We start from the raw sequence: 27,259 nt of genomic DNA, 5'->3' as shown, positions 1-27,259 counted from the left end.
GCCCAATATGTCAGATATTTTTCCTTTTGCTTAGCGACGATTGTGTTGGGTCGAATTCTTTGTGTTACCCTGTCACTGTCCTGGGGCTGGTTGTTGTTAGTATTGTTAGTAGTTACTTCACTGAGTCCCAGGACTAGTTGACTGAGGGTATTCTTCTTTATGGTCAGCTCTTGGCATTTCAGGGCGTCGTAGTGATAGCATTGGGGGTTGCTCATTTGTAGGTGATTCCAAAATTTGGTGGCTCTTTTTTGGATAGTGATTATTAATGGGTATTGGCCTAGTTCCGCCCTGCATGCGTTGTTTACTGTTTTCCTTTGAGTCCGGAGGATACTTTTACAGAATTCCACATGTAGGATCTCAATTGGGTGTTTGTCCCATTTTGCAAAATCTTGTTGTGTTAGTGGTCCCCAGACCTCACTGCCATAGAGTGCAATTGGTTCAATTACTGATTTGAAAATTTTGAGCCAAATGCTAATTGGGATTTCTATTTGGATTGATTTTTTGATGGCATAGAAAGCCCTTCTTGCTTTCTCTTTCAGTTCATTCACAGCCAGTTTGAAGTTTCCCGTAGAACTGATTTTTAAGCCCAAGTATGTGTAGTGAGTGGTTTGTTCAATTTTGGTTGTTCCTACTGTGAAATTTATTGTGGGTCCATGTTGTTTGGATCTTTGCTGGAACACAAGGACTTTGGTTTTTTGGGGATTTATTGTCAGGGCCCAAGTCTGGCAGTACGACTCCAGCAGGTCCAGGTTCTGCTGTAGACCCTCCTTAGTTGGTGACAGCAGAACCAGGTCGTCGGCATAGAGGAGGAATTTAACCTTGGATTCATATAGGGTGAGGCCGGGTGCTGTAGATTGTTCAAGTAGTTTTGCCAATCCATTAATGTAAATATTAAAGAGTGTCGGTGAGATTGGCGAGCCCTGCGTCACCCCCCGCCCCTGTGGGAAGTATTTTGTTTGTTTGTCTCCAATTTTAACTGCACATTTATTGTTTGTATACATTGATTTAATTACATCATATGTTTTCCCTCCTACCCCGCTTTCGATAAGTTTCAGGAATAAACCGTCATGCCAGATGGAGTCGAAAGCCTTCTGGAAATCTACAAAGCATGTGTAGATTTTGCTTTTGTTATGGTGAACGTGTTTGTCAATTAGGGTCTGTAGGGCGAAGATATGATCGGATGTTCTATAGTTTGGCAGGAATCCAATTTGGCTTTTACTCAAGACATTGTGCTCTTCAAGGAAGTTTATAAGTCTTTTGTTTATGATGCTACAGAATACCTTCCCCAGGTTACTGTTTACACAGATGCCTGGATAGTTGTTTGGGTCGATTTTGTCCCCACTTTTGTATATGGGTGTTATGAGTCCTTTGTTCCAGATGTCAGGGAAATAACCGACACTCAGAACCAAGTTGAAGAGTTTTAGGATAGCCAGTTTCAGTTTGTCGTCTGCGTGTTTAATCATCTCGTTTAGTATGCCGTCTGTCCCGCAAGCTTTTCCTGGTCGCAGGTCCTTGAGTTTTTCAAGAAGTTCTTTTTCTGTTATTATGGCGTCTAGCGGGTTTTGGTTATCTTTTATGGCCATTTCAAGCTTTTCTAGTTTTTTGCGTATTTGGTGTTGCTCTGGTCTTAGTGTGTTTTTCTGGTATAATTTTTCAAAGTGGTTTACCCATGTGTCCCCATTTTGAATGGACAAATCGTCGTGTTGTTTTTTGTGTAGTGTTTTCAAGTTGTCCCAGAAACAATTCGACTCAATGGATTCCTCCATGGAGCTGAGTGTATTCTTAATAAATTGCTCTTTTTTGGTCCTGAGTGTGTTTCTGTATTGTGTTAGCGTCTGACAATAAGTAAGGCGTAATTCCTCGTTTTCTGGATGTCTGTGTTTTTGGTTTGATAGTTTTCTAAGTTTTTTCCTCATGTTATGGCAATCATGGTCAAACCATTTTTCATAGTTTTTTGTTTTGGGTTTGTTCTTGCGAGCTTTCAAGTTTGCATTTGTTGCCAAATTATCAAAAATATTGTTTAGTTTACTAACTGCCCGGTTTACGCCTTCTTTATTGTGAGTGTATATGTTATCCAGAAAGGTGTCTAAGAGAGCTTGAGTTGATGCATTGCTAATTGTTTTCTGGTATTTTTCCGTGTCGTTTTTGGCCCATCTGTACGATTTTTTGGTGTTGTACAGTTTACTGGGTTGTGTTTCTATGTTGTTTGTTTCTGTCTTTTTGAGAAACATAGTAATTTGGCTGTGATCTGACAGTGTTGTTTGTGGTTTGACTGTGAATGCTCTGAAAGAGGATGGGTCCAAGTCTGTAATCATATAGTCTACTGTGCTGCAGCCAAGAGGTGAGCAGTAGGTCGATCTTCCTAGGAGGTCTCCTATGAACCTACCATTGACAATGTACAGACCCAGGTTTCGACAGAGCTGTAGTAGCTGTTTACCGTTGGTATTTGACTGCTTGTCGCAGTTATGCCTGTATGGAAGGGAAGGGATGTCAAAGTGGTTATTCCCGAATACGTAATTGTTTCCCTGATTATTGGTGAAGTCTGGTTCTTCGCCCGTTCTTGAATTGAGGTCCCCACAGATCAACACGTTCCCCTGGGCCTGGTATTGGATAATTTCCCCCTCCATGTTGGAGAAGGTGTCCTCTTTGTAGTACGGGGAATCGATTGGAGGGATATAAAGTGCACAAATGTAAACATCTTGGGTGTTTGAGATAATCTCCCTCTCAAGTTTGAGCCACATATGGTTTTCGCCCTTTTTTATAAATTTGATGTAATTCTTAAGTTCTGTTTTAAACCAGATCAGTATGCCTCCGGAGTCTGCCTTGGGTTACACTTGGTAATTTATTGGAGGGGACCACTAGCTCAGTGTACCCTTGGGGACAGCCGGTGTGTCCTTTTCCTTTATACCAAGTTTCCTGTAAAATGATAATATCTAGATCTTTAGTTTCCTCTATGAACTCTGGGGTCCTACTCTTCACTTCTCGCACTGAAGAGTGTAGACCTTGGATATTCCAGGTCGAAATATATAAGGATTTCATGTTAAGTTTGATCTTTTTCTATGATAGGTTAAAGAGTGGTACGTGTTTGTCGTGTCTAAGTGTGGGGGAAAAAAAAGATCACCCCAGTTGTCTACAAAAGTTAATACAATTTGGTTACAGTTCTTTCTATTAATTAGTCCTTGATCCATAAGGCGGAAGTAGATGCTGCTGCACATCTGCTTATTGTCTCTTAATGGATTGTTTCTGTCTGAGGTATTGCGTACGTCCTGTGCATCTCTCCCTCTGTCTGGCTGGTAGCGGTCCTATTCCCCTGTGGGACAGGAGTGGTGCAGGTCTGATAATGTTGTTTTGCATGGGGATCCTCTCCGGTCTCGGTTGGTGTGGTGGTGGTCTTTGTAGTGTTCCTGATATGTACCCCGCTGATCTCTGGTGGTCGGGGGGGGGTCCTCTTGGAGTCTGGGTATGGACCCGGTTAAAAGCGACGTCCTTCAGGGCTTTAGCAAAGATCGATATTTTTTGCCTTTGGATGTGGACGTGGTCGTAAAGACATTCTTCATCGAGGGTGGGGTGTTGGGCCAGGTGTACGTTGTGGTTTGATTCGCATTCTGTTGCTATGCTGGCATTTATCTCATGAATTGTGTTGTTGTTGAAGTCTGTTCTCGGCAATATTGTGGAAACAGTGATTCTAGTGTTTGGAAATGTACTGCTTGCCTTCCTAATCATTGCTCTGAGCGATGTTGCTACCTCTTTCTGTTTGGCCTTTAGGTCATTTGTGCCCGTGTGTATTATGTGTTGGGGGGAGCCTAATCTGGCTTTGGTCAGCCATCCCATGGCTCTGTCTGTTGTTGGGCACCAAATCTTTTCTACTTTACTTCTAGGGAAGAGCTTTTTCTCCCATAGAAATTTCCCATTTGAGTCTATGAGTATTACGACGTCAGCCTTGTTTGTGTTTACTGTCTGGTGGCTTTCGCCTGGACTCATAGTGTGTGTGCTGGGCTGGGGTGTCTGGTGTGTGCGTACCTCTTGTGAGCGGCTCGCTTGTGGTTCCATGGTGGTGGGGGAAGATTGCGAGTCAGTATGCTGGTCGGTCTGTGTGGCACCCCTTGTATTGTGTGTCTGTTGCTTTTGTTCCGTGTGGGAGTGCAGCCGTTCCGTCCGGCTCTGTCTTGTCTTATCTCTAGTCTCTGGTTGCTGGTCTAATGGTGTTTTCTCTCCTCTATGGCTCTCTTCTTTTTCCTGCAGCTCTTTCACCTGATTCTTAAGTAGATTCACCTGGTTATCAAGTCTATTCAGCTCTCTCTTGTGTCTCTCCCTCTCCTGCTTTTGTTCGTCATTCAATTTGAGGAACTCCTCTCTAAGTTTAACCATCTCTATCTCTAATTGATAAAATTTATCTTTTGGTTGTATCTGGCTGTGTGATCCCGGGGTATGTGTCTGGTCGGCCCTGGAAGGCTCACTCACTTCCTGGCTAAGCTGGTCGGCCCTGGAAGGCTCACTCACTTCCTGGCTATGCTGCTCTTCTCTTGGTGGGCTGGGAATGGTAGGGGGACTATGTGTGGCTTCCTCCGTGGTAGTTATGCTGGGGTTTGTCAGTTGTATCGTGTGGCTGTGGTTCCCCGGGGTTAGTGTCTGGTTTGAACTGTGTGGCTCATTCATCCCTTGACCATGCAGATTTTCTCCTGGTAAGTTGTCAATGTTGGGGGGAGTGCGGGCCACTCTGGGGCTGTTCATTCCCCTCGTAGTTGATCTTTTCAGTGTCCTGAAGGCCGTTGCAAATTTGTCGAGGTTGCCTTGCACTAATATTGTTCCGGTATTGTACGCGTTGACAGTCGTGATTGAACTGTCTCCTGGTGTGTTAATTTTCATTATGGACCCATTTGCGGTATTTTTTAGCTTAACACTGGTATAGTGTGATTTTATTGCTCTGATCCAGTTTCTGGTTTTTCTCTCATCTGAGCATGCTTGATCGTTTTTATAGCTTTTTTTGTGGTGTTGGGGGGAATCTGGAAGCGGGGCTGTTGTGGATCTTCTGATTCGCTCATTTTTGGTAAAGTATTGTTGATCTTAGAATAAGCTTTTCTGGGGCCCCGGGTTTGGTGTTACCCTCTCCCTGTTCGCGAACTTTCCCGGTCCCCCTCTCCGACCCCGTGGTCCCTGGGCCTCGGCTCCTGGGTTCACCCTTCTCAGGTCTGAGTCTGTGAGCCGCTGTTTCCCGGTGCCTTCGGGCTGTTCCCCTCCCCCTCAGAGGTCTCTGGGCCTCTGTTTCGGCCTGGCTCCTCGGGCCTTTCCCTGGGCCTCCCTCCCTGGGCCCTGTACTCACGGTCTTGGTTGCGAGCCTTCTGGTTGCTCTCCTTCTCCTCAGAGGTCTCTGTGCCTGCTGGCCTGGCTCCTCGGGCCTTTCCCGTGCTGGATTGTTGGGCTGCGGCCCGAGTCCCCTCGGCTGTGCCGATTGCTGGATTTCCGGGCTGCGTTCCGAATCTCCTCGGCTGTGCCGATTTCTGGGATGCGGCCCGAGTCCTCTCCGCTGTGCCGATTGCCGGGCTGTGTTCCGGATCTCCTCGGCTGTGCCGATTTCTGGGATGCGGCCCGAGTCCTCTCCGCTGTGCCCGTTGCCGGGCTGCGTTCCGATTTCTGGGATGCGGCCCGAGTCCCCTCGGCTGTGCCGGTTGCTGGACCGCTGGGCTGCGGCCCGAGTCACCTCGCCTCCTCGAACTCGGTCCCGATGCCGCCGACTCAACCACCGCTGCTGAAGCCCCGTGTGGCTGCCGTTCACTGGTTTGTGTAGTTCTTCTCTTGTTTCTTTTTTTTTTTTGCTTTGGCTTTTTTTTTCTCTATTTTCCTCTGGGATTTCCCTTCATCCTGGTATTTGTTACTCAACATGTTATTGGTGTGAGTGAAAGCACATACTCCTAACTCTAGATAAAACTCTAAGCATTTCCCTGTGTGCCCTGTGTTTTTTCACGGCTGTAATTAACTCTGCGCAAGAAAGTGATCCATGGTCCTTCCGCAGTCCCAGTAATGACTTGCATCACTGGTCCCACAATCCAATTGGGCTCATACTAATTGGAAACTTGAATTACCTGAGATGGAGAGAATAAAACTGAAAAATCAATGTATGTCCTGTCTTATTTAGAGTTTGGCTGACCTTGAACATTTGAGATTGTGTGACTAGAACTTCATGTTTTTAAATATATTGTTACTTTATGTATTGCAGAGGAAAGATTAAAAACTTAAGCTTTAAAACTGTGATTTTGTTAAAATTTCCTTAATCATGATATTTATTACTAATCTAGGGCTACAGTATGTCGTGACTGTTTTAGACCAACAAAAAACAAGCAGGTAATTTTTTTATGCCATTTTTGATGGTTAGCCTAAATTAATTCTACAGTTTTATTTCAGTTATATTTTTGTTTTGATAGCATCCTAGTAGTTGAGCAGTAATAATGCTGGTTTCACAAGTAGTCTTTGCACTAATTGACTCTGATTCGGTTCTTCTGGATCCTGACTAGAAAACCTTCATTAAAAAGTAATGCTTCAGATCTGGTAAAGGGGAACACATCTGATAGTCATGACATCTCCCATTAGTTCATCAAGAAGGCATGTTGCAAGTGGCTGGAGATGTATGTGGCCTTGGCTATCCTGCTTGCACTTCTGGAGGAAGGAAAACTGTAAATGACGATACTTTTATGGGTTGTTTTGGCCGATGGCACGTAATCAAAAGGACTTTCTATGCAATGATGCAAATTCAAATAGAATCTAGAATTACTCTTTGAATGTTTATGAACATCCCACCTTGGAATTTGGAATTGAAGTGATTGTCTTTTTGTTTGGCATATATGAAGCCTTTGTTCCAATGAGCATTTACTATCTGTGCAGCCATGGTAGCAAATCTCGAGATGATTTATCATATAGAATCATAGAATAGTACAGCACAGAATGAAGCATGAATATGGGATATCTGAAATAACACACAGTTCTGGAAATGCAAATTAAAGCAACCTGCATCTGAAAGAAAAAGGGGAGTGGTTGTTTCAGCTAAGACCCCATCTTAGGAGTTGCAAGAGGCCAGTGGAGTGAGAAGGTGGCTGAATGTGTAGAGGCAGGTTGCCCTGTGCTGAAATTTGGCATTGTATTGTAGTTGGCTTGAAGTTACTTCATTATTTGAGTTTCTGAGTAATTTTAGTCACTTTATTTGTTGTGTAGAACTTGCATTGTGTGGGAGTTTCTGGAAATTACGGTTATCTAAGATGAACAACAACAACTACTTTCAATTATATAGTGCCTTTAATGTAGTAAAACACCCCAAGGCGCTTCACAGGACCGTTATCAAACATAACTTGACACCGAGTCACATAAGGATGTACAGGAAACTTTGTGATATCCGGCACCGACTGGACCGAGCTGTTGCCGATCTATCAAAACTGCCGGACAAACCAGCGCTAATGTTGAAGCATACGGAGGTTTTCAGCTCCGTATCTGGCAACAAACACTGTTGCTTAGCAACAGCTTCTAAACAGTCGGCCCGTACCTTGGAAGCATCTCTGTAGCTTAGCAACAACTTCAGAGAGACTTTGCAGAGCCTGACTGTTGGGGGAAAAAAAGCCACGAGAAGAAAAAAAAAACCTAACAAAACGGCTCCTGATTTCTGCCGGTGGATCGAGGTTTCCGGACATTCAACCTCCAGATAAACCAAAGTTTCCTGTATTAGGACAGGTGAGAGGTAGGCTTTAAGGAGCGTCTTAAAGAAGGAGAGAGAGGTAGGGAGGTGGCAAGGTTTAGGAAGGGAATTCCAGAGCTTGGAGCCCAGGCAGGTGAAAGAATGACCACCAATGGTGGAGCGATTAAAATCGGGGATGCGTAACAGGCCAAAAAAGGAGTGCAGAGATCTGGTGTGGTTGTAGGGCAGGAGGAGGTTACAGAGAATGGGACTTGGTGCGGGTTAGGATACGGGCAGTAGAGTTTTGGATGAGCTCAACTTTATGGAAGGTGGAAAATGGGAGGCCGGCCAGGAGAGCACTGGAATAGTAAAGTCTAGAGGTGACAAAGGTGTGGATGAGGGTTTCAGCAGCAGATGAGCTGAGGCAGGGTCCGAGACTGGCGATGTTACGGAAGTGGAAATAGGCGGTTTTGGTGATGTACAAGTATAAGAAGTTATTCCCAGATAGATTCATTTTAGCTTGGAGTAACTGAGCCCGAGAAACAGTTGGGGACATTCCGCATTCTATGGGAGCAGGAAGGGTTCCCAGAGCGCACATTACAGGAAGTGGTCATCCAGAGCTTAGAGATCATTTGAGAAGTGAGTGGTCATCTTGGTGCAGTGGGGGGTCGGAGAACTCGAGTAGTGGCAGTGCAGGAAATTCCTGGGGTTCTAAATTTGTTTCATAGGCATACAGTTCTGGAACTTAATTTTGTTATGGTCATTATTTCCCAAAAATAGCTAAAGAAAAAGAGGAGTCCAAGGCAAAGATGTTGGATTGAAAAGTGGACAATTTCAGTGGTATGAAAGTGGATGTAGCACAAAATAATTGGTTGGAAAAAGCAGAAGATCAAACAGTGGACCAGCAGTGGGAGATACTTAATTACAAGATGGATCGGTACAGGTTAAATGCCTTCCAACCGGGAATTAAGAGGTGGGGAGAGAAGGGGAAACGGCCAAGGAGAGGCAAGAGGGGAGGATATTCAAATGAACCTAACCCCTACTTCTTCACCTTTGAATATAGATATATATAAAATAATGTATGTGAATTGTACACAGTCAAGTAGAAAATTAGTTAGTGTACATGCCTCACTGTATATTCACTGTGCTGCCTGTGGGGACACACTATCCTTGGAGGCTGTAGTGGAACCTTCTGTGATGCAGCCCATGAGAACTGCCACAGTGATTCTCTGAACATCCCAGCAAGGTATTTCTCTGGATTAGAGCATAAATGTGAATTAGACTTGATTGCTAAGTCATGTGACTTGCTCGCATTGTTGTGCTGTAAAGTGAACGTATGATGTAATTAATCTCGCCACATCCTGTACACATACCTAGGGTTCTGGGAACCAATTATAACGGATGTTTCTCTTTTCAGTCAGTATTCACTAGAATGGCAGTGGTGAAAGCTTTGGAGAAGATAAAAGATGATGACTTCCTTCAGTGAGTGCAGACTAGTTTTTTTTCCCCTCAAACTACATGAAAATGTATTTTGTGTTTCTTAGTAAATCGACAGTTTCTATGCAGAATTGAGATACAAAGATAAATTTATGATGTGGATTGGGTACTGAAGGTAATCAACAAATATTCTGAGGAAAACCCCAGAGACAAGGAAAAGCACATACACAAAATAATTGAATGATGTAGAAATGTCATCGATGCAAGGTAAATTAGGAATATAAGATCAATGGAGTAGGTTATGGGACTTGAATATAATGAAGGAACAGATGTCAAAATTTCAAAAGTGAAGCTCAAATATAAGGTCATGGGAATCTCAACAATAGACTTCTACAGGGGTTGCGACCCACCTTCCACTCTATACCTGAAGGACTGTTGGAGCGCTGACAGACTGTCCGACATCCGGTCTTGGATAAACTGCAATTTCCTCCAGCTAAATGTTGGTAAGACCAAAGCCATAATTTTTGGACCGTACCACAGATTCCGTTTCCTTGCCATTGATTGATTTCAGCAACTGTCTCGAACTGAACCACACTGTCCGCAACCTTAGCATCCTATTCAACCCTGAGCTGAGTTTCTGACCCCATTTTTTTCTCCATCACAAAGACCACCTACTTCTACGCCCGCCCCCCCCGTAACATCATCCACCTGCTCCCCCGCCTCAGGGCATCTGCTGCTGGAACCTTCATCCATTCCTATGTCCCCTCCAGAGCCAAATATTCCAATGCCCTCCCATCCTCCACCCTGCATAAACTTCGACATCCAAAATACCGCTGCCCGTATACCATGACCTACTCACCCATTATGTCTGTGATCGCTGCACTACATTGGCTCCCGGACCCCCAGTGCCTCAAATTTAAAATTCTCATCCTTGTGTTTAAATCCCTTTGTGGCCTCGCTTCTCCCTATATCTCTGTAACCTCCTCCAGCCCGTCAATCCCTACGCTGCTCAAACTCTCCATTCCTCTGACTCTGGCCTCCTGTACGCACCCCTTCACATCCCCCCCCCCCCCCCTTCATGCACCATTGGTGGCTGTGCCTTCAGCTACCTAAATCCCACACTCTAATTCCCTCCCTAAACCCTTCTGCCTCTCCACCTTACGTTCCTTCTTTAAAGCCATCCTTAAAACGCACCTCTTTGGGCACCCTTCCTCATATCTCCTCCTTTTGCTTGGTGTTTTTTTTGTTTCCACTTGCTGTTCAGAATGCTAACATTCAAAGGAATGGTCAGATGGACATTCTGGTGACCCACAATTTAAATTCTGGATATCAGTCATACAACTGGAAGGAATGAAAATCATATGGAAGAGTCACTTGGGGCAACTTTCGCATTGTAGCAGCTAGTTATGGAGCAATGCCAGCAGAGACCAGTATTGGCTTCCTGCCCCCCCTCACAGCCAACTCAAACAATGAGACTGAATAGTGAAGAGGAGAAAATTTAAAAGAAACAGAATGGTGTTTTTAAAGATCAGAAATCCTAAAGAAGTTTTCAGTATCGAGATTAAAGTTGTGATCACAGAATTAGAAGTAAATTTGAGCTTGATTTCATAAACTGTAAGTTATTTGCACAGAATCACACCTACAGATTTAAATGTGCACAAAAGCTAGGTGTAAAATGATCCTTGAAATTGTTTAGAAAAGTAGCTTATGGAGGTGGATTGTAATATAATTGTAGATTTAATGAAATATTGACCTGAATCCTGTGTGTTTAAAGTCTCATTCATTGTGTTTTGATCTTTGACAGGCAGTTTCCTTATCAGCTTGAACCACCTAAAGGCCCTTGTACTGTTGAGGAAATTCACTGCACTCACAATTCAGTCTATGTGGCAGGTAAGACATTGCAGCAATTATTTCTTCAACTCCCTCTCCCCCTGTGATCTGTAAATCAGTGGTTTTAAATATTGAGGACATTAGATGTCTGCTTCTTAGAGCAGTGCTCTTAGCCACTTTTGCAATAAATTTTGCTTTCAGACATTGGAGGAACATATTCAGTTTAATTCGTGTTAATGCATTCCCCAGACCAGACATTTGGGCCGAGAAATTTGCCTCGGGCAGTGGCGCAAAATGGGCAGTATTGGATTGGCCGCCCGTTCTACACAGTGCCTGATATTCAGTTCCGTTGTAGTCAATAAAACTGAACATCAGATGCTGCATGTAACGGGCGGCCGATCCGATGCTGCCCATTTAGCACCACTGCCCGAGATTCATTTCTAGGCCCTTATCTGTTAAACAAGGAGCCTTTGCAACAAAAACAACCCCAGACAAGACCGGTTCAGCGTGCCCTTATATGAAGCATGTCTCTTTGTAACCAATTTTAAGCATTTTAATTTTGCTCCCATGCAAATGTTGGTATTACGGCCAGAAATGTCCTTTTTGTGTCCTGTTGTTTTAAACATATACAGGTATAACCTTTATCTGTGTTATACTATTTATCACAGTTTTATAACTTGAGGGCCCTTGTACTTTCACGCAGCAGATCTGAAATCCATGTAAAATTAGCCCTAACTCATTCACGAACAACTTGAATCCAACTCACTTGGTGAAATATTGAGCATTCAGCCAATGGTAGCTCAGTTAGGTGAGTTTTGTCAGTTCTGAAATATAGTACCATTTTATATGTGAGTGCGGTGGAAGAAGGTAAAATATCCTTTATCTTGCTTCATTTGAACTTAGTATTTTGCTGACTTAACATGTTGTACCATTATTAGCAATTGTGACACAGTCCATCTGGCCATGAATGTAGCAAATAACCCACATGAGGAGAATTATTTTTTGAAGATTAAAAAGTGGATTCTCTTGTTTTTCTCAGGTAGATATAATAAGTTCTCCAGGACACTGCCACAGACTCCCTGGGTAATAGATGGAGAAAGAAAAATGGAGTCTTCAGTGGAGGAACTTATAGGAGAGCCACTGAAGAAGATGTTTAAAGTAGATAGTAAGTTATGTGTATAAAAGGAAATGCTTACATGATGCATGTTTTCAGGTTCAGGCTTTTTACATTGCTGTGTCTCTCAATGATGATATCTGACTTTCCATTATCCAAGCTTGTGATGTGGTAGCCTGTCTTAATATACATAGCCCAGAGCTAACATTTTCCCTATTTACAGTAAATTGCTTATAGGTGCACTGTCAGTCTGGAAGATGGAAAACATCAAATGCTAGACAACTTAACACAGGCTAAAACTAAGTAATTTTAGTTACAATTTGAAGGTTTACAAAAGCAGAGGGGTCAGGCAATACCATAGCGCAGGGCAATACAATTGTACTAACTCCAGTCAAGTGTCAATCTGGTAAGACTGCTTTTTCCTTCGAAGGAAACAGTCTATTAAACTCCACAGCAGCAATCTTGCAGTGAAATGAAGTTTCACTTTGTGACTGTTCACCTGGGTATGTGTGTTCACCCATAATGTTCAAGGAATCTCAGCACATAATATGACTAATTTTGTTGTTATGAACATGTTTACAAGTGTTACATATGAACATCTGAAAATGACAGGCAGCAAAGACTAGCTGGTCCATCAAGCTTGCCCCACACTCATGATACCTGAGCACCATGACTAAACACTACCTACCCCTCTGCAGGTATGTAATTTCCTGGGAGAGGCAGAAAACCCAAGGCCGATAAGGGGGAGGAGGAATCTGGATAATTCCTCTCCGACCCCCTTAGGTGATCAAAACTAGTCTAGGAGATCACATTGACCATGTGTATGTTAACTGTAAATCCACTTAACCTTTTATATGATGCAATCTCTGCCCCAGCCAAGAACTATCCAGCTCCTTCTTAAAGGTTTGCAGAAAGTCAGCACACACCACACAAGCTGGCAATACAATCCAGACGCTTACTATTGACTGAGTATGCTTGTGTGAGAGACCACTGAGGCAGCAGACGAGCTGTTCCTAGCACATCAGACTGAGAGAGGAAATCCTCTTGTTCTGATGAGCCAGGCAGCGCTGCTATCATTATTTACTTCGAGTCTCTGCCTATATTTACAACATAACTTTTCCATGAAGTACAGAGAGAGAGAAAAATGAAATGTGCGAGATCTGTTCCCTTGTCCAAGTCCCACTTCAAATATTTTGAACCAGATTATTCTTTTACATGACTGTGTCGGAAAATTCTGGGTTAAGAATTGCTTTGATCTCTATATGTAGATATGTAGCGACATTGTAAAGCATTCTTTTGAATTCATTTGTGATGCCAGGGCCACAGTGACCAGAGCAGTTCTTCTGCTATCATTTTCTTCTCTCACCTCCCATCTAATTCATGTCAGTTTAACCTTGTAATGAAGTATATATTTATGTTGCCATTCATCTAATCAGATTGGATGGCATTAATGTAATGAATTAGTAATTATGTAATTTATAACTTAGAATCTCAAATTGTAGAGTTTTATAATCTGAGAAACCTTTATACCTGCAGATTTAAATTTTTCATCTTCAGGACGAGAAGATGTTGATGTTCGAGCCTTGGGAAATGGTAATTATGTTTTAGCTTCATGTGATGTGTCTTATTTTATACTAACTATAGTCTTTATATATATTGGATTAAACTGCAGTCTTTTAAGGTTAAAAATGTTCCCTGTTACTGAAGTTACTTTTGTAAATCAGCACATAGTATGACAGTGCTTCGGTTACTACAAATAGGAAAAAATTTAAAACAAAGGGATTTGGCCATCCATGTACACAAATCAGTAATAGCTTGTGTATGGGTACAAAAGTAATCAGAAAGGCTAATGGAATATTGACCTTTACATCAAGGGGGTTGGAATAAAAAGGGGAGGAAGTTATGCAGCAGTTGTGCAGAGCCCTGGTCAGACCACATCTGGAGTACTGTGTTCTGTTTTGGGCATCGCACCTCTGGAAAGATATAGTGGCTTTTGACTGGCTACAGCTCAGATTCATTAGAATGCTACCAGGGCTTAAAGGGTTAAATTATGAAGGCAGGTTGAATAAACTTGGTTTGTACTCCCTTGAGTTTAAAAGGTTGAATGGTGATCTAATTGAGGTGTTTAAAATGATAAATGGATTCGATAGGGTAGACACAGAGAAACTGTTTCCTCTGGTGGGGAATCTAGATCAAGGGGGCATAATATTAAAATTCGAGCTAGACCATTTAGGGAACACTTTTCCACACACACAGCAGTGGAAATCTAGAATTCTCTCCCCAAAAGTCTGTGGATGCTGGGTCAATTGAAATTTTCAAGACTAAGATGGATTGATTTTTGTTAGGTAAGGGTATCCAGGGGTATGGATCAAAGGCAGGTAAATGGAGTTGAGGTACAGATCAGCCGTGATTGAATTGAATGGTGGATCAGTTCTCTTTCTGAGCCTGAGCATGTCGGAAGGAAGAAGCTCCATAATGGAAATGTTTTGCTATTCTCATTGTAGGTTGGAGCTTGGTATTTTACATGCTTGATATTTTATACTCTACATACTCTCACGCACCTCTTCCTTTAAAATAATTTTTAAAAGTACAGTCTTCATTCAGCCTTCAGTTTATGGACGCATCACGTCATCATATTTAATGATAGGAACAGGTGTAGGCCATTCAACCCCTCTTTATACCAAATTGCTAAATATATTTTTTATGTTCAGTCAGACCTTGTGTTAACTTGAGTGACTCACAAAGTATGATGAGATAGTTAGCATATAGTGAGAAAGGGTACATGCAACAGGGCATGTAGGCCTGCTGTTAAAGGAGGAAACATCCTTGAGCAAACCAGTCAGTCAGAGTGAGATCAGATGGAAAGCAGAAGTGCAACTAAGATAGTTGATAGTTAATCACGATGTGCTAGAGGGGTTGAATGGCCTACACCTGTTCCTATAATTAAATATGATGACGTGATGCGCTCATAAACTGAAGGCTGAATGAAGACTGTACTTTTAAAAATTATTTTAAAGGAAGAGGTGTGTGAGACACATACATTATGAAAGATGAGGGCATTTGAGTACCGCTGAGCTTCAGTAGGAGGAATTCAGTGCGTTTTGAATAAAAGGAAAGGACTTGCATTTATATAGCAACTTCCACAAGCGTTTTACAGCCAGTGGATTATTTTTGAACTGTAGTCACTGGTATTTTGCAGGCAAACACAGCAGCCAATTTGGACAAGGTTCCACAAATAGTAAATGACCATTATAGTGGTGTTAGTTGAGGGCTAAATGTTGGCGAGGACAATAGGAAAACTTCCCAGCTCCTTTCTGAATAATCCATGGGGGCATTTTGTATCCATGTGGACGTGTCCTCGGTTTAGCATCTCATCCGAAAGACAACACTTCTGACCGTGCAGCACTCCCTCAGTACTGCACTGAAGTGTCAGCATAGATTATGTGGTCAAGGGGATTGGTTCTGGGACGGGAGTTCTACCCCTGAACTAAGGCTGACGCCGTTGGTACTTTGGGTTACTGGTCATTATAGATTATTTGGTGGTCAGAACAATTTATAATTTGAATATTATGTTTCATTTTGAATAACTGTCCAGTTTGCTTGATTAACAGCTATTCCTATATCAAGAGTTTTCAATATTCTACCAAATGGGTGAAGCTGATTTTTTTGCCCCTCCTTTTCCTTTGTTGCCAGGCCGACCCTTTGTGATTGAGCTGCTTGACCCACATAGAATATCCTTTCTTCAACAAGAGATAAAAGAACTCCAACAGGTGATTAAGAGGTGTACAAAATTTAATTCCTTGGAACTTATAAATTGTTTTGCTTATGTTTTTACTTTTTGTGTTCTTTGCAGAAAATTAATAATTCTACCGATAAAATCCAAGTTCGAGATTTACAGATAGTGACCAGGTAAGCATGTCCAACCAAATCGGCATTTAAGTCAGGCTCAACACTTCAATTACATTTATTAACTAAACAAACAATAATCTGTTCCCAATATTTTTCTTTAGGGAGGCAATAGGACATATGAAGGAAGGTGAAGAAGAGAAGACAAAGTCATACAGTGCCATAATATGGACAGAGAAAGCTATAGGAAGGAATGATATAGATTTTCTCCAGGATTTAAAGGTACTAAAAAACAAAATTGTCGCCTAACTTCAGAATCACATGTTGTGTACCAGATGCTTCAAAGGAGAAATAAACTCCTGAGGTCAGCACTATGAATGTGGTTCATAACTTGCATCTTTTAACATGTTTTAAGCCCTATGAGCTTGGGGCTATGACTTGTGTGTCAGTGAGAATTAACTTTTGTGGGGCATAAGCTGTATAGTGAGTTTTTGCATTTCTTGCTGTTCGATCTAAATGACCTTTTAATGTCTTATCCTTGGAACCCAATAAGTGGACCTCTAGCAGAGTGAAACTGATGCCAATCAACTCTGGCAACATTGACCTGGCCTGAGTGTTGGTGTGTCTTGAGTATTTTCACACTAATAGTAAACAAATTTTTAATAAATGTTTATTTTTAAATTCAGTTTCCACTGTAGGCTTTGCTTACAGTTTATCTGGAGCAAGCAGCAAAGGTGCTTCCTCACATGGGAGGTAGGAAGGAGGTAATATTGGAGAGAAGTTAGCAAATCCTTCTATGTAATCCCTGATAGGAATTTAACATTGACATTGGCAGAGTTCTCTGATTGGGATGGGGAATCACAATTTAGTGAAGGAAGTAAGCTGTGCAATGGGGGAGGAAGTGAGTGTGCGAGTGAGGCTGGAAAAGAGCATGATTCCAAAACAGGATGGACAAATAATAAACAATGCAACTAGATTGAGAAGGATTTAGACCTTTTAGGTAACTGATGGTGTTTAATGTGGAAAGTACAAAAAAATTAGTATGGGAGAAAGGAGCCAGTCTTAAGTGGAACAACCTTCTATAATGCTGACCAGAATAGAGATCTGTTTGTTATAGTAAATACATCTATGTAACTGATAGCACAGCTGCAGTAAAAACAAGTTAGATAAAGTACTGTGTTCAATTAGTAGAGGGACAGATTACAAATTAAAACAAGTTCCTGTATGAATGACATTGGCCAGATCCCATCTGGAATACCTGGTGTAGTTCTGATCAGTCATTGGGAAGGATATTATGGCCCTTGCAGGAGTACAAAGGTCAGCAATGGAGATGATTCCTAATATCATGGACACCTCTGAACCACTTAGGGACAGTTGTCTCTTTGCTTTGTTTACTATCTTAAACGCATTTTAATATATTTTTGCACTTCTCAAGTGTATGAACCCACCTCTTAAACTTCAATCTCTTGCAAGGAATCTACGTTTATATTATTATCTTTGTGTTGGTGCAGTGACCTCTTGAGTATATAGGCAATACTAGAAGTGCAGAATAAAATGGACCAATGCGTATTAGTTCACTGCTGTGAAGCCTCCTGGATGAGCATCAACTGTGGTACAAAAACAGTTGTTGTAAAGACCCACCTAAACCGGGCACACTCTTGTTAAATTGTTGTTATTCAGGGTGATCTCTGCTGTAGGTTATAAAATACTGGGAATTGCTGGCACAATCTGTACAGACCTCAGGCTTTTTTACTGCTTAAGTTACAATGTCCAAGACTATCTGGAGCACTTGAGTGCCATGATATTAGGAAAGTTTAAAACGTTGGGCTTGTTTTCTTTACAGAAGTGGAAACTTTAAGGTGACCCAAGTGAATTTTCAAAATTATTAAGGCAACCTTGACAAAATCCGGGCAAATTGTTCACCATGGTGAATGGATCAGGGGATGCAAGTCAAAATTAAGAAGGTGGGAGTAAGAGGGGAAGTCGGGTTGAATCTTTACACCCAGAGGATAAGATACCAGGGAATGACAGTGAATTGGTTTGATTGGAACTGTATCTAGAGAGCAAATGGATTGAGGGATATGGTGTACGGTGATAGAAAAGGTAAATTGGGTTAATGTATCACAGACAGACCAGTTTGTTGGTCTTAATGGCCTTTAGTTTTATAAAATATATTTTAAAGAAAACGTGCTTGTAAATTTTGCAAGCAAACTTTCTAAAGGATAAGCATTTTTTCTTTCAAAGCTTGTTTGATTAGCGTTAGACCAAGGTCACCTGTGATGGTCTAGTTTTGCATCTGGAAGGTGAATTCCATAAGCATTGAAGCAGTTTCTGAGACATGGAACTTGTAGCAATTTTTTGAAAGAAAATCTCTTTATTGCAGATTGTATACATGAAATTTAAGGGAATGGATAATGATCAAATATGCCTGTTTACTGTCTTAACACATCTCTTTAGGATCTGAAGCTTGACCAGAAGACTCCATTGAGAGTTCTTCACCGCAGGCCTCTAGCTGTAAGAACTCGTGTAATACACAGCATGAAAGTAGAGTATGTAGATCAACATCACTTTCGCCTTTATCTGAAGACTCAGGCTGGGACGTATCTTTTTATATTGGTACAAATAATAGAGCAAAAGATGGAAAATTTCAAAAACAGTGATTGTTTTGGAGAATGTATGTAGATTTTAACATTGCGTTTAGTTTTCCTGTCAGGACTTAAAGCTGAGCTGTATTAGTCTTACTGATCAGCATCTGTGACACACTACACCACTTAAGCCCAGGATACCAGCTCAGAGAATTAATCTCTTTGAGAAGATCTTGACAATGCAGAGAATCTTCTTTATCTCTTTTGGGCTGATGCATCATTTCCTTGTTGGCAATGCGGTCATTTCCACTGGTTACCCATTATGTGTTTTGCTGCATATTGGCAAAGCTCTACGTTCGTGTACCCAGGCATTAGAGCCAGGCTGCCTGTGGAGTCACTGGTCAGTCCTTGCCCATCACCAGTACTGGTGACCACTCTTGCTGTCTCTGGATGCAGGTACTGGACTATACCACACCTTTTCATCTCCCATAACCGCACTCAAAGAATTGGGACTTCCATTTTTTATCTAGGATTATTTAGCCCTCATGACCTTGTGTCTTTGTTTGGTCTTTGAGACCCCAGTTATTACTCATTGAATCTAAGTTGGTTGCCCTTCCTACAATCTAAGAGCTCAGTGGTTAAGAGTCTACAGCTTCTCCCTGAATAAATTATTTCAGGAGCTGATGGAGAAACCGAGCCTTCCTCTTTTCCATGCTCTCACTGAGGCTGTCAACTACTCAATGGAGAAAGAAATGAAAGGTCTTGATCCATTTCCTGTCTGGGAGATGGAGCTGGGACTCTTAAGACCCACAGTCTGAAGGGAACTGTGCTTCATTTTTCAAGACTGTCGTTGACCCATAGCCTGCTTCCTTTGACATTCTCAAAGCAAAAGTGATCTGGACCTTGAAATTCTTAATCTAGAAACTTGAACTGAGCGTTAAGATGGGTTCCTTGAGCTGAAAATCCTCAGCCCGTCTAGTGCACTGCAGCTGTAACTCTGGCAGGAGTGGCCTGTATGCTAAGTTGGGGATTCAGCAGAGCCCTGAAAGAGGCTGGTGGTGACTCTGACCTTTACAAGGCCAGCAGTGCATAGGAAGAGGCAGGGACCTCCAATACTGGGAGTTCCCGCATCCCCGGTCCTCAGAAGACCCACTATAGCATTGGTAGTGGTATAGCTGGTGAACCAGGCCTTCAATCAATGTAAGCGATCCCCACCTGGGGTCTCGGCTGGGATCATGGTCTATACCCCTGAAGGGGAAAAAAGTGAGGATTTAAGAAAAAGTAAATATATTCCCTCTTACATAAGTAGCCACAGGGACACAACTTTTCACTTTCCAGGTGGGGACACTGGTCACAGTACGCTGCATTTTGTACCCTTTAGGGTGCAGGCAAGTACCCACAATGCACCCTGGTGGGCTCATTCCAGTATAGCATCCACCCCTGCAGATTTCTGGCTCGTGACTGCCTTTTGCGACTAGCTGATGCCTTCGAACAGATGCTGTTTTATGTTCTAGCTAAATAGGATACCTAGCCAATGTGTAATTCTCAGTGAAATTTCTTTAGATGAGCTATAATTACTTATAAATTACTTTCACATATATCTCAGTTGTACTAGAATTGTTTGACCTTTTAATAGAGACAAGAATCTGGCTGTTCATAGAATGGTTACAGCACAGAAAGAGGCCATTCAGCCCGTCGAGCCCGTGCCAGCTCTCTGCAAGAGTACTTCAGCTAGTCCCACTCCCCCGCCCTTTCCCCGTAGCTCTGCAAATGTTTTTCCTTCAGGTACTTATCCAGTTCCCTTTTGAAAGCCATGATTGAATCTGCCTCCACCACCCTTTCAGGCAGTGCATTCCCGATCATAACCACTCGCTGCGTAAAAATGTTTTTCCTCATGTTGCCTTTGGTTCTTCTGCCAATCACCTTAAATCTGTGTCCTCTGGTTCTTGACCCTTCCACAAATGGGAACAGTTTCTCTCTATCTACTCTGTCTAGACCCCTCATGATTTTGAACACCTCTATCCAATCTCCTCGCAACCTTCTCTGCTTGAACCCCAGCTTCTCCAGTCTATCCACGTAACTGAAGTCCCTCATCCCTGGAATCATTCTTGAAATCTTTTCTGCACCCTCTCTAAGGCCTTCACATCTTTCCTAAAGTGCGGTGCCCAGAATTGGACAATACTCCAGCTGAGGCCGGACCAGTGTTTTATAAAGGTCCATCATAACTTCCTTGCTTTTGCACTCTATGCCTCTATTTATGAAGCCCAGGATCCCGTATGCTTTTTTAACCGCTTTCTCAACCTGCCCTGCCACCTTCAACAATTTGTGCACATATACCCCCAAGTGTCTCTGTTCATGCACCCCCTTTAGAATTGTACCCTTTTAGTTTATATTGCTTCTCCTTGTTCTTAACAAAATGTATCACTTCCCACTTTTCTGCGTTAAATTTCATCTGCCCATTCCACCAGCCTGTCTGTCCTCTTGAAGTCTATCTTTATCTTCCTCACTGTTCACTATACTTCCAAGTTTTGTGTCATCTGTAGATTTTGAAATTGTGCCCTGTACACCCAAGTCCAAGTCATTAATATATATCAAGAAAAACAGTGGTCCTAGAACCGACCTCTGGGGAACACCCCGTATACCTTCCTCCAGTCCGAAAAACAACCGTTCACCACTAATCTCTGTTTCCTGTCACTTAACCAATGTTGTATCCATGCTGCCACTGTCCCTTTTAATCCATGGGCTTCAAATTTGTTGGCAAGCCTATTATGTGGCACTTTATCAAATGACTTTTGGAAATCCATGTACACCACGTCAACCGCATTACCTCTACAACTTGTTGAAGCTAACTAAGCTTTATATTGAATAATCAGTGCAAAATTTAGTATTTGGTATTGAATATATTCCACTTAACAAGTAGAAGTTTTCTTAACTATCTAATAGCTACATTAAAGAGTTTGTACATGGGGATTTTGGACGTACAAAGCCGAATCTTGGCACTCTAATGAACATGACGACAGACATTCTTGAACTAGATGTAGAGGTGAGAGTCATTTCTATTATTTTTGCTTCTATTGTTTTATGTCAAACGTCTGCATGTAAGAATTTGTGCAAGGATTTTTGAGTCGGGCTCCTGCTCTTGAACGAGATTCAGTGCTTCACCAAAAACCCAGCTTTCTTCCATCAATCTGAATTTGAGTATTTTGAGCACTGGATTTCTGTTGAAGTTTCAAAATGCACATCACCTGGCTACAAATTCATTTCCTGTGAATTACTAATACTGAGTATTACAAAGAAGTACTTGCATTTATATAGCACCTTTCATGTCCTCAGGATATTCCTAAAATGCTTCACAACCAATTTACTTTTAAAGTATATTCACTGTTATGTAGGAAAATGTGGTGGCTAATTTGTACACAGTAAGGGATGACATACAGAAAATGAGATGAATAGCCAGTTACTCTGTTTTTCATATGGTTGAGGAAGATATGCTGGCCAGGACACTAGGCGACCTCCCTGCTGCTGTTCAAATAGCAGACAGACAGAGCCTTGGTTTAACGTCTCATCTGAAAGATGACACCTCTGACAATGCAGCACACCTTCAGTACTACACTAAATTGTCAGCCTAGATTATATTCTCTGGTTTGTAGCAAGGTTTGAACCTATGACTCAGGAAAGAGTGCTGCCAACTGAGCCAAGGTGGCACTATGCATCAGAGTAGGACTGGAGCCCTTTCTCCCACTCAATTTTCTGTTTGCAATTAAACAAATTATAACCATGTTATGTCTCTTGCATGTGTTCTAACACATGCCGTCTACAGTTTTTTTTTCTCTCTCTCACATCTTTGCCCTCACACACACACTCCCTCCTGCTAACTCTGACTTGTGTGAGACAAAACAGACATATTCAGATCCTTTAGCCTTGCTTCCATTCTGTGTAAGATAATGGAATCGATTCTCAGGAGTAAACTTGAGGATTATGCAATAATAACCTAATAAATAGCAGTCAACATGGATTCAGAAGAAGAAAATCCTGCCTAATAATTTCCTCTGCTTCTTTGAGGGAGTGACAAACCAAGTAGACTGTGGTAAACCCTACAACATGGTGTACCTAGACTTTCAAAAAGCGTTTAACAAAGGAAGAAAAATAAGTGACACGTACACGATGAACGGTGTTGAAACAGCAAAGGATGAAGCTCAAAGAGATCTAGGAGTCAAAGTAGACTCAACACTCAATGTGTCCAACCAACGAAGAGCAGCAATCAATAAAGGCAACAGAATATTGAGCTACATAAATAGTAGAATAAAAGTCAGAGAAAGTTGTGATCAACCTGTGCAGTGCTCTGGTCAGAGCTCACCTCGAGTACTGTGTCCAGTTCTGGTCACTGAGCCACAAAGGAGATCATTCAATCCTTGGAGATCATGCAGAGAAGAGCCACAAGACTGTTCAGTGCCAAATGGCTGAACAATGAGAAAACACTGGAGAAACCTGGGCTTTTTAAGACTGAAAAGGAGGCATTTGAGAGGTATATTAGATTGTTACGGGAATGGAAAAGGTAAACTTGCAATACTAAAATTGAGAGTAGGGCAAGGGGGGACACGTGTTCGAGCTAGTAGAAAGGTAAATTCCTACATTACAACAGTGACTACACTCCAAAAAGTACTTCATTGGCTGTAAAGCGCTTTGAGACGTCTGGTAGTTGTGAAAGGCGCTGTATAGATGCAAGTCTTTCTTTCTTAGGACTGATATCGGGAAATTCTTCACACACAGTGATCAGTGTGTGGATTGGACTCCCAGATAGAGCAGTGGGAGCAAAAACAATGAGCTCATTTAAGAACCAATTGGATTCAGCAATGGGGGCTGGGGGTGGAAACTGTCTGATCTCTCTGGATGGATGAATTAAGATGGGTCAGAAAGCCTCTCGTCCATAATGATCTCGATATTGTGTGTGCCCTGTCCCTCTTTCTTCAGCCTCTCCCTCTTTCATGTCACTCTGTTTCTCATCCCTTTGCGCACTCTGTCTCACACTTGTTAACTTTTTCTCTCTATCTTGCACACTCCCCCTTTGTCTCACACCAGCCCGCCCTGTTCACATCTGCATAACCCTGCCCCTCTTGCGAAGGCAGGCTCGTGAATGCAACTCTTCCCAAGTTTGCATGCCTTTGTGCATGTGCGTTCCATCTAACTGGTGCTCATTCTCAAGCTTGCTTATGCATTCTCTGTCTGTGTCTGCTTCACTCACTCGTGCTTGTTCTCTAATTCTCGCTCTATCTCGCATCATTTTTTGTCCTTCCTACATACAAGCTTAAGGCAGCCAACCTGCTTCAGATCCTCTGTCATCACTGCTTTAAGCCAATTGCCAAGAAGTGGCCATGTGGTAACTCTCCTGTTTTTTCTCTGAGCAAAACTGCCTCAAACAGATGCAGTGAGGGGAACTGACCCTGTATCACTTAACTCGAGGGCTTTTTGATCTCTTTTTACTGTAGTGTCTGCTCTCTGCTCAGCAGCTGCCCTGATGGCACATTGAGATCTGTTTTGGAAATTTGGGTGCAAAACTGTAGGATAATGTAATGGTGCTGCATCAGTCCAAGTGTTAAAAGTATCTCTGGAGTCATTAGTAAAAGCTAACAACTGTCTTTTAGTGTCAACCACTACAGGTTAATGTGCATTTATTATATTATATTCACAGGGTGAAAATAACACATACATGATAACCTTTCATTTCTTTAGTCTGTAGATGTTGACTGGCCGCCCAAGTTGGATGAATGAAGTGCTGAAGTTTGTGCAATTGCTGGGTAATCGAGCCCAGTTCCAGCTACAACCATGTTTCAATAGTAAAAACAACAGACATTTGATTTTTTTAAGTTTAGTTTTGTTTTTAATTACCTAATGGATCAGTTGTAAAATAAAGCTATAGCGACGTCTGTGGCTTATGAGCAGCGAATTTGAAATAAATTAGCCCCATTCTTAAATGTGCATCTATTTTGTACAAAGTAGTCTTTCCCGCAGGCCCTGCCGAATTTAACGGCAGGGCCTGATTTGCATTTCTCAAGCCCCTCTTTCCCAGGCAGGTAGGCCTGCGGCATTGGGCCGCAGCGAGGAGGGATTGGGGGGTGGTTGGGGGCTGGAGCATGATTGGGGGGTGGGAGGAGAATCGGGGCTAGCCTGCGGATCAGTGGTGAGGGGGGAGAGGGGTAGAAGAATCTGGGCTGGCCAGAGGAGCATCGGTTGGGAGGGAGGCGGGGGGGGCGAGGGTGGATGGATGTCCAGGAAGGCACTCAGAGGCCCTGGGGGAAGGGGGGTGGGTGGGTGGGGAGAGGGGGATCGGAGGCCTCATTGGGGGGGGGAGGGGGATTGGAGGCTTCATGGGGTGGGGGGAAATCGGGAGGTCGGATCACGGGGGCGGGTGAGGCAGGATCCAGCAGGCGGGGGCAATCGGGGGGTGGGTCCGATCACGGGGGCGGGTGAGGCAGGGATGCTGGATCCAGCAGGCAGGGGGAATCGGGGGTCCGATCACGGGGGCGGGTGAGGCAGGGACGCTGGATCCAGCAGGCAGGGGGGCGGGTGAGGCAGGGACGCTGGATCCAGCAGGCGGGGGGAATCTGGGGGGGTGGGTCTGATCAGGGGTCGGGTGAGGCAAGGACGCTGGATCCAGCTCGCGGGGGGAATCGGGGGGGTCCGATCACGGGGGCGGGTGAGGCAGGATGCAGCAGGCAGGGGGAATCGGGGGGTGGGTGAGGCAGGGATGCTGGATCCAGCAGGCAGGGGGAATCGGGGGGTTCGATCACGAGGGTGGGTGAGGCAGGGACGCTGGATCCAGGTGGGGGGGGGGGCGGGTGAGGCAGGGATGTTGGATCCAGCAGGCAGGGGGGGAATCTGGGGGGGTGGGTCCGATCAAGGGTCGGGTGAGGCAAGGACGCTGGATCCAGCTGGCGGGGGGAATCGGGGGGTCCGATCACGGGGGCGGGTGAGGCAGGATCCAGCAGGCGGGGGGAATCGGGGGGTCCGATCACGGGGGCGGGTGAGGCAGGGACGTTGGATCCAGCAGGCAGGGTGGGAATCTGGGGGGGGTGGGTCCGATCAGGGGTCGGGTGAGGCAGGGATGCTGGATCCAGCTGGCGGGGGGAATCGGGGGGTCCGATCACGGGGGCGGGTGAGGCAGGGATGCTGGATCCAGCAGGCAGGTTCCCCGAGGCCTGCAAAACCCAACCAGCCAGTTAAATTTTTAATGGTGGTTAAATCTGAGGCATACCAACCTCATTATAATATTTAAATGGCCGACCCGCCTCCTGGGAGCGGGTTGGCTGCTTACCCGCCTCCGTTAAAACCGGAAGTAGGCAGGTTGGGGTCGAGATTCAGTTTTTTAACACTTTAATCTCCCACCCGATCCCCAACCCACCTGTTTTTGGGGGTTAAAAATAATAGCTCTTCTGAAGTTCTTGGACCTGTGAAAATATTGTCAAGCTGTCTGCTGCAATTATATGTAGAACCCAAAAAGAACTTGCTTTCAAGGTGCATCTTTAATTCTGCTCCCCAGCAATTTGGTTTTTGCAATATTTTAAACATCTAGTAGTCAGTCAAGTTACAGGAAACTCTCGATTTACCGGCACCTAAATAACCAGAAACCTGTTAACTGGCACAATTCAGGAGTAGGTTCAGGTAAGTTTTACTTCATATTAGTGGCAGTTCCTGGATCTGTGGCCGTGTAACTGGGGTTTGTGCACTTAACAGGGACGCTTGGTCTGTGGCCGGATTTCCTGCACATGTTGCTAAGCAACAGGGAAGCCTGGATTTGTTGCTGTGTACGGAGCTCTCGTACCTTTTAACTATATTCTCTGTAATCCGGACTTTTTGATAAACCGGCACCACGCCGGTTCCGTTGGTGCTGGATAATAGTGTTTCCTGTACTTAAATGAAACAATAATTGCATGTAAATAGTATCTTCTAATCTCGTTAAAACATCTCTAAACACTTCACCCAGCGAATTACATGGACTTTGGTGAGTGTTATATGGGGAAATGCAACAGCCATTTTGCACCAGCAACATCGCACAGATTAAATAGCGCCATGTCCGTCTCGGAGAGACACGATTCCACTTTAGGGTCTCGTACTCGGTCAGCAATGCATTGCAGACAGAATAGTTGTTTTACTTTCTGTTCTATAATGCCGTGATCTCAGTTTCTACGTATCTCCTGTCTCTGCTGTGTGTGAATGAAGACTTCAGAATTGACATTCTGTGCTGTGAATTAATATTGCTGGTTTGTTTATGTTGACCTGCTGTGCAATGATTTACAGTGGAAGAATTCAATTCAGGTCAGCAGACAGTAAGCTAAATCCACACTGGATTTATAACTTGGCTCTGCTCTGTTACTAAATTAAACTGTTTTGATAAAAATCTGTCTCCACAACATACATTTTCTGATGAAAAATGTGTAAGTTTTTTAAAGATTTTTTATCTGGATTGCAAGAATTGAATATTTAATCACTGGAAAAAATAAATGTTTTAACTAATCAGTGTAAACCTGAATTATCCCTATGCTATCTCCAAGTATCATCTGATATACAAATGTTGAGTTTATGGTTGTAATTAGCTGGTTAATAGTCATGTGGTGTTGGCAGCTGTTGTTTAGATGGTGAGGCTGATAATACAATGTTAGATTCCTGTAGTGCTGCTGTGCATTGGACACTGAGAAATGCCCTGTGGTGCTGAGCATGTGCACTGGGTTCGTTAAGCACCCACCCCCACCAAAATGTGTTAATATAGTCAGCGTCAGAACAGTGCTGAGATGC

At 43.2% G+C, this 27,259-nt stretch overlaps 1 protein-coding gene across 2 annotated transcripts in view; it reads left to right on the top strand.

Annotated features, from left to right (window-relative positions):
* Nucleotides 1-24,445, top strand: part of pus10 (pseudouridine synthase 10) — a 103,546-nt gene extending 79,101 nt beyond the window's left edge. For both annotated transcript variants that reach the window (XM_085981425.1, XM_085981426.1), the window contains exons 8-18: nucleotides 6,294-6,339; nucleotides 9,075-9,139; nucleotides 10,899-10,984; nucleotides 11,964-12,089; nucleotides 13,575-13,631; nucleotides 15,732-15,808; nucleotides 15,892-15,947; nucleotides 16,049-16,166; nucleotides 18,342-18,484; nucleotides 21,413-21,512; nucleotides 24,200-24,445. In XM_085981425.1, coding sequence (XP_085837551.1) covers nucleotides 6,294-6,339; nucleotides 9,075-9,139; nucleotides 10,899-10,984; nucleotides 11,964-12,089; nucleotides 13,575-13,631; nucleotides 15,732-15,808; nucleotides 15,892-15,947; nucleotides 16,049-16,166; nucleotides 18,342-18,484; nucleotides 21,413-21,512; nucleotides 24,200-24,238 — 913 coding nt within the window. In that variant the 3' untranslated portion in view covers nucleotides 24,239-24,445. The remainder of the gene's footprint in view (nucleotides 1-6,293; nucleotides 6,340-9,074; nucleotides 9,140-10,898; nucleotides 10,985-11,963; nucleotides 12,090-13,574; nucleotides 13,632-15,731; nucleotides 15,809-15,891; nucleotides 15,948-16,048; nucleotides 16,167-18,341; nucleotides 18,485-21,412; nucleotides 21,513-24,199) is intronic.
* Nucleotides 24,446-27,259: the final 2,814 nt, after the last annotated feature.

The sequence above is a fragment of the Somniosus microcephalus genome, chromosome 3 (genome assembly GCF_052327205.1).
Source record: "Somniosus microcephalus isolate GS21.2 chromosome 3, FLI_Smic_1.0, whole genome shotgun sequence".
In the NCBI taxonomy this organism is placed as follows: domain Eukaryota; kingdom Metazoa; phylum Chordata; class Chondrichthyes; order Squaliformes; family Somniosidae; genus Somniosus; species Somniosus microcephalus.
This window is presented reverse-complemented; position numbering and strand designations above follow the sequence as displayed.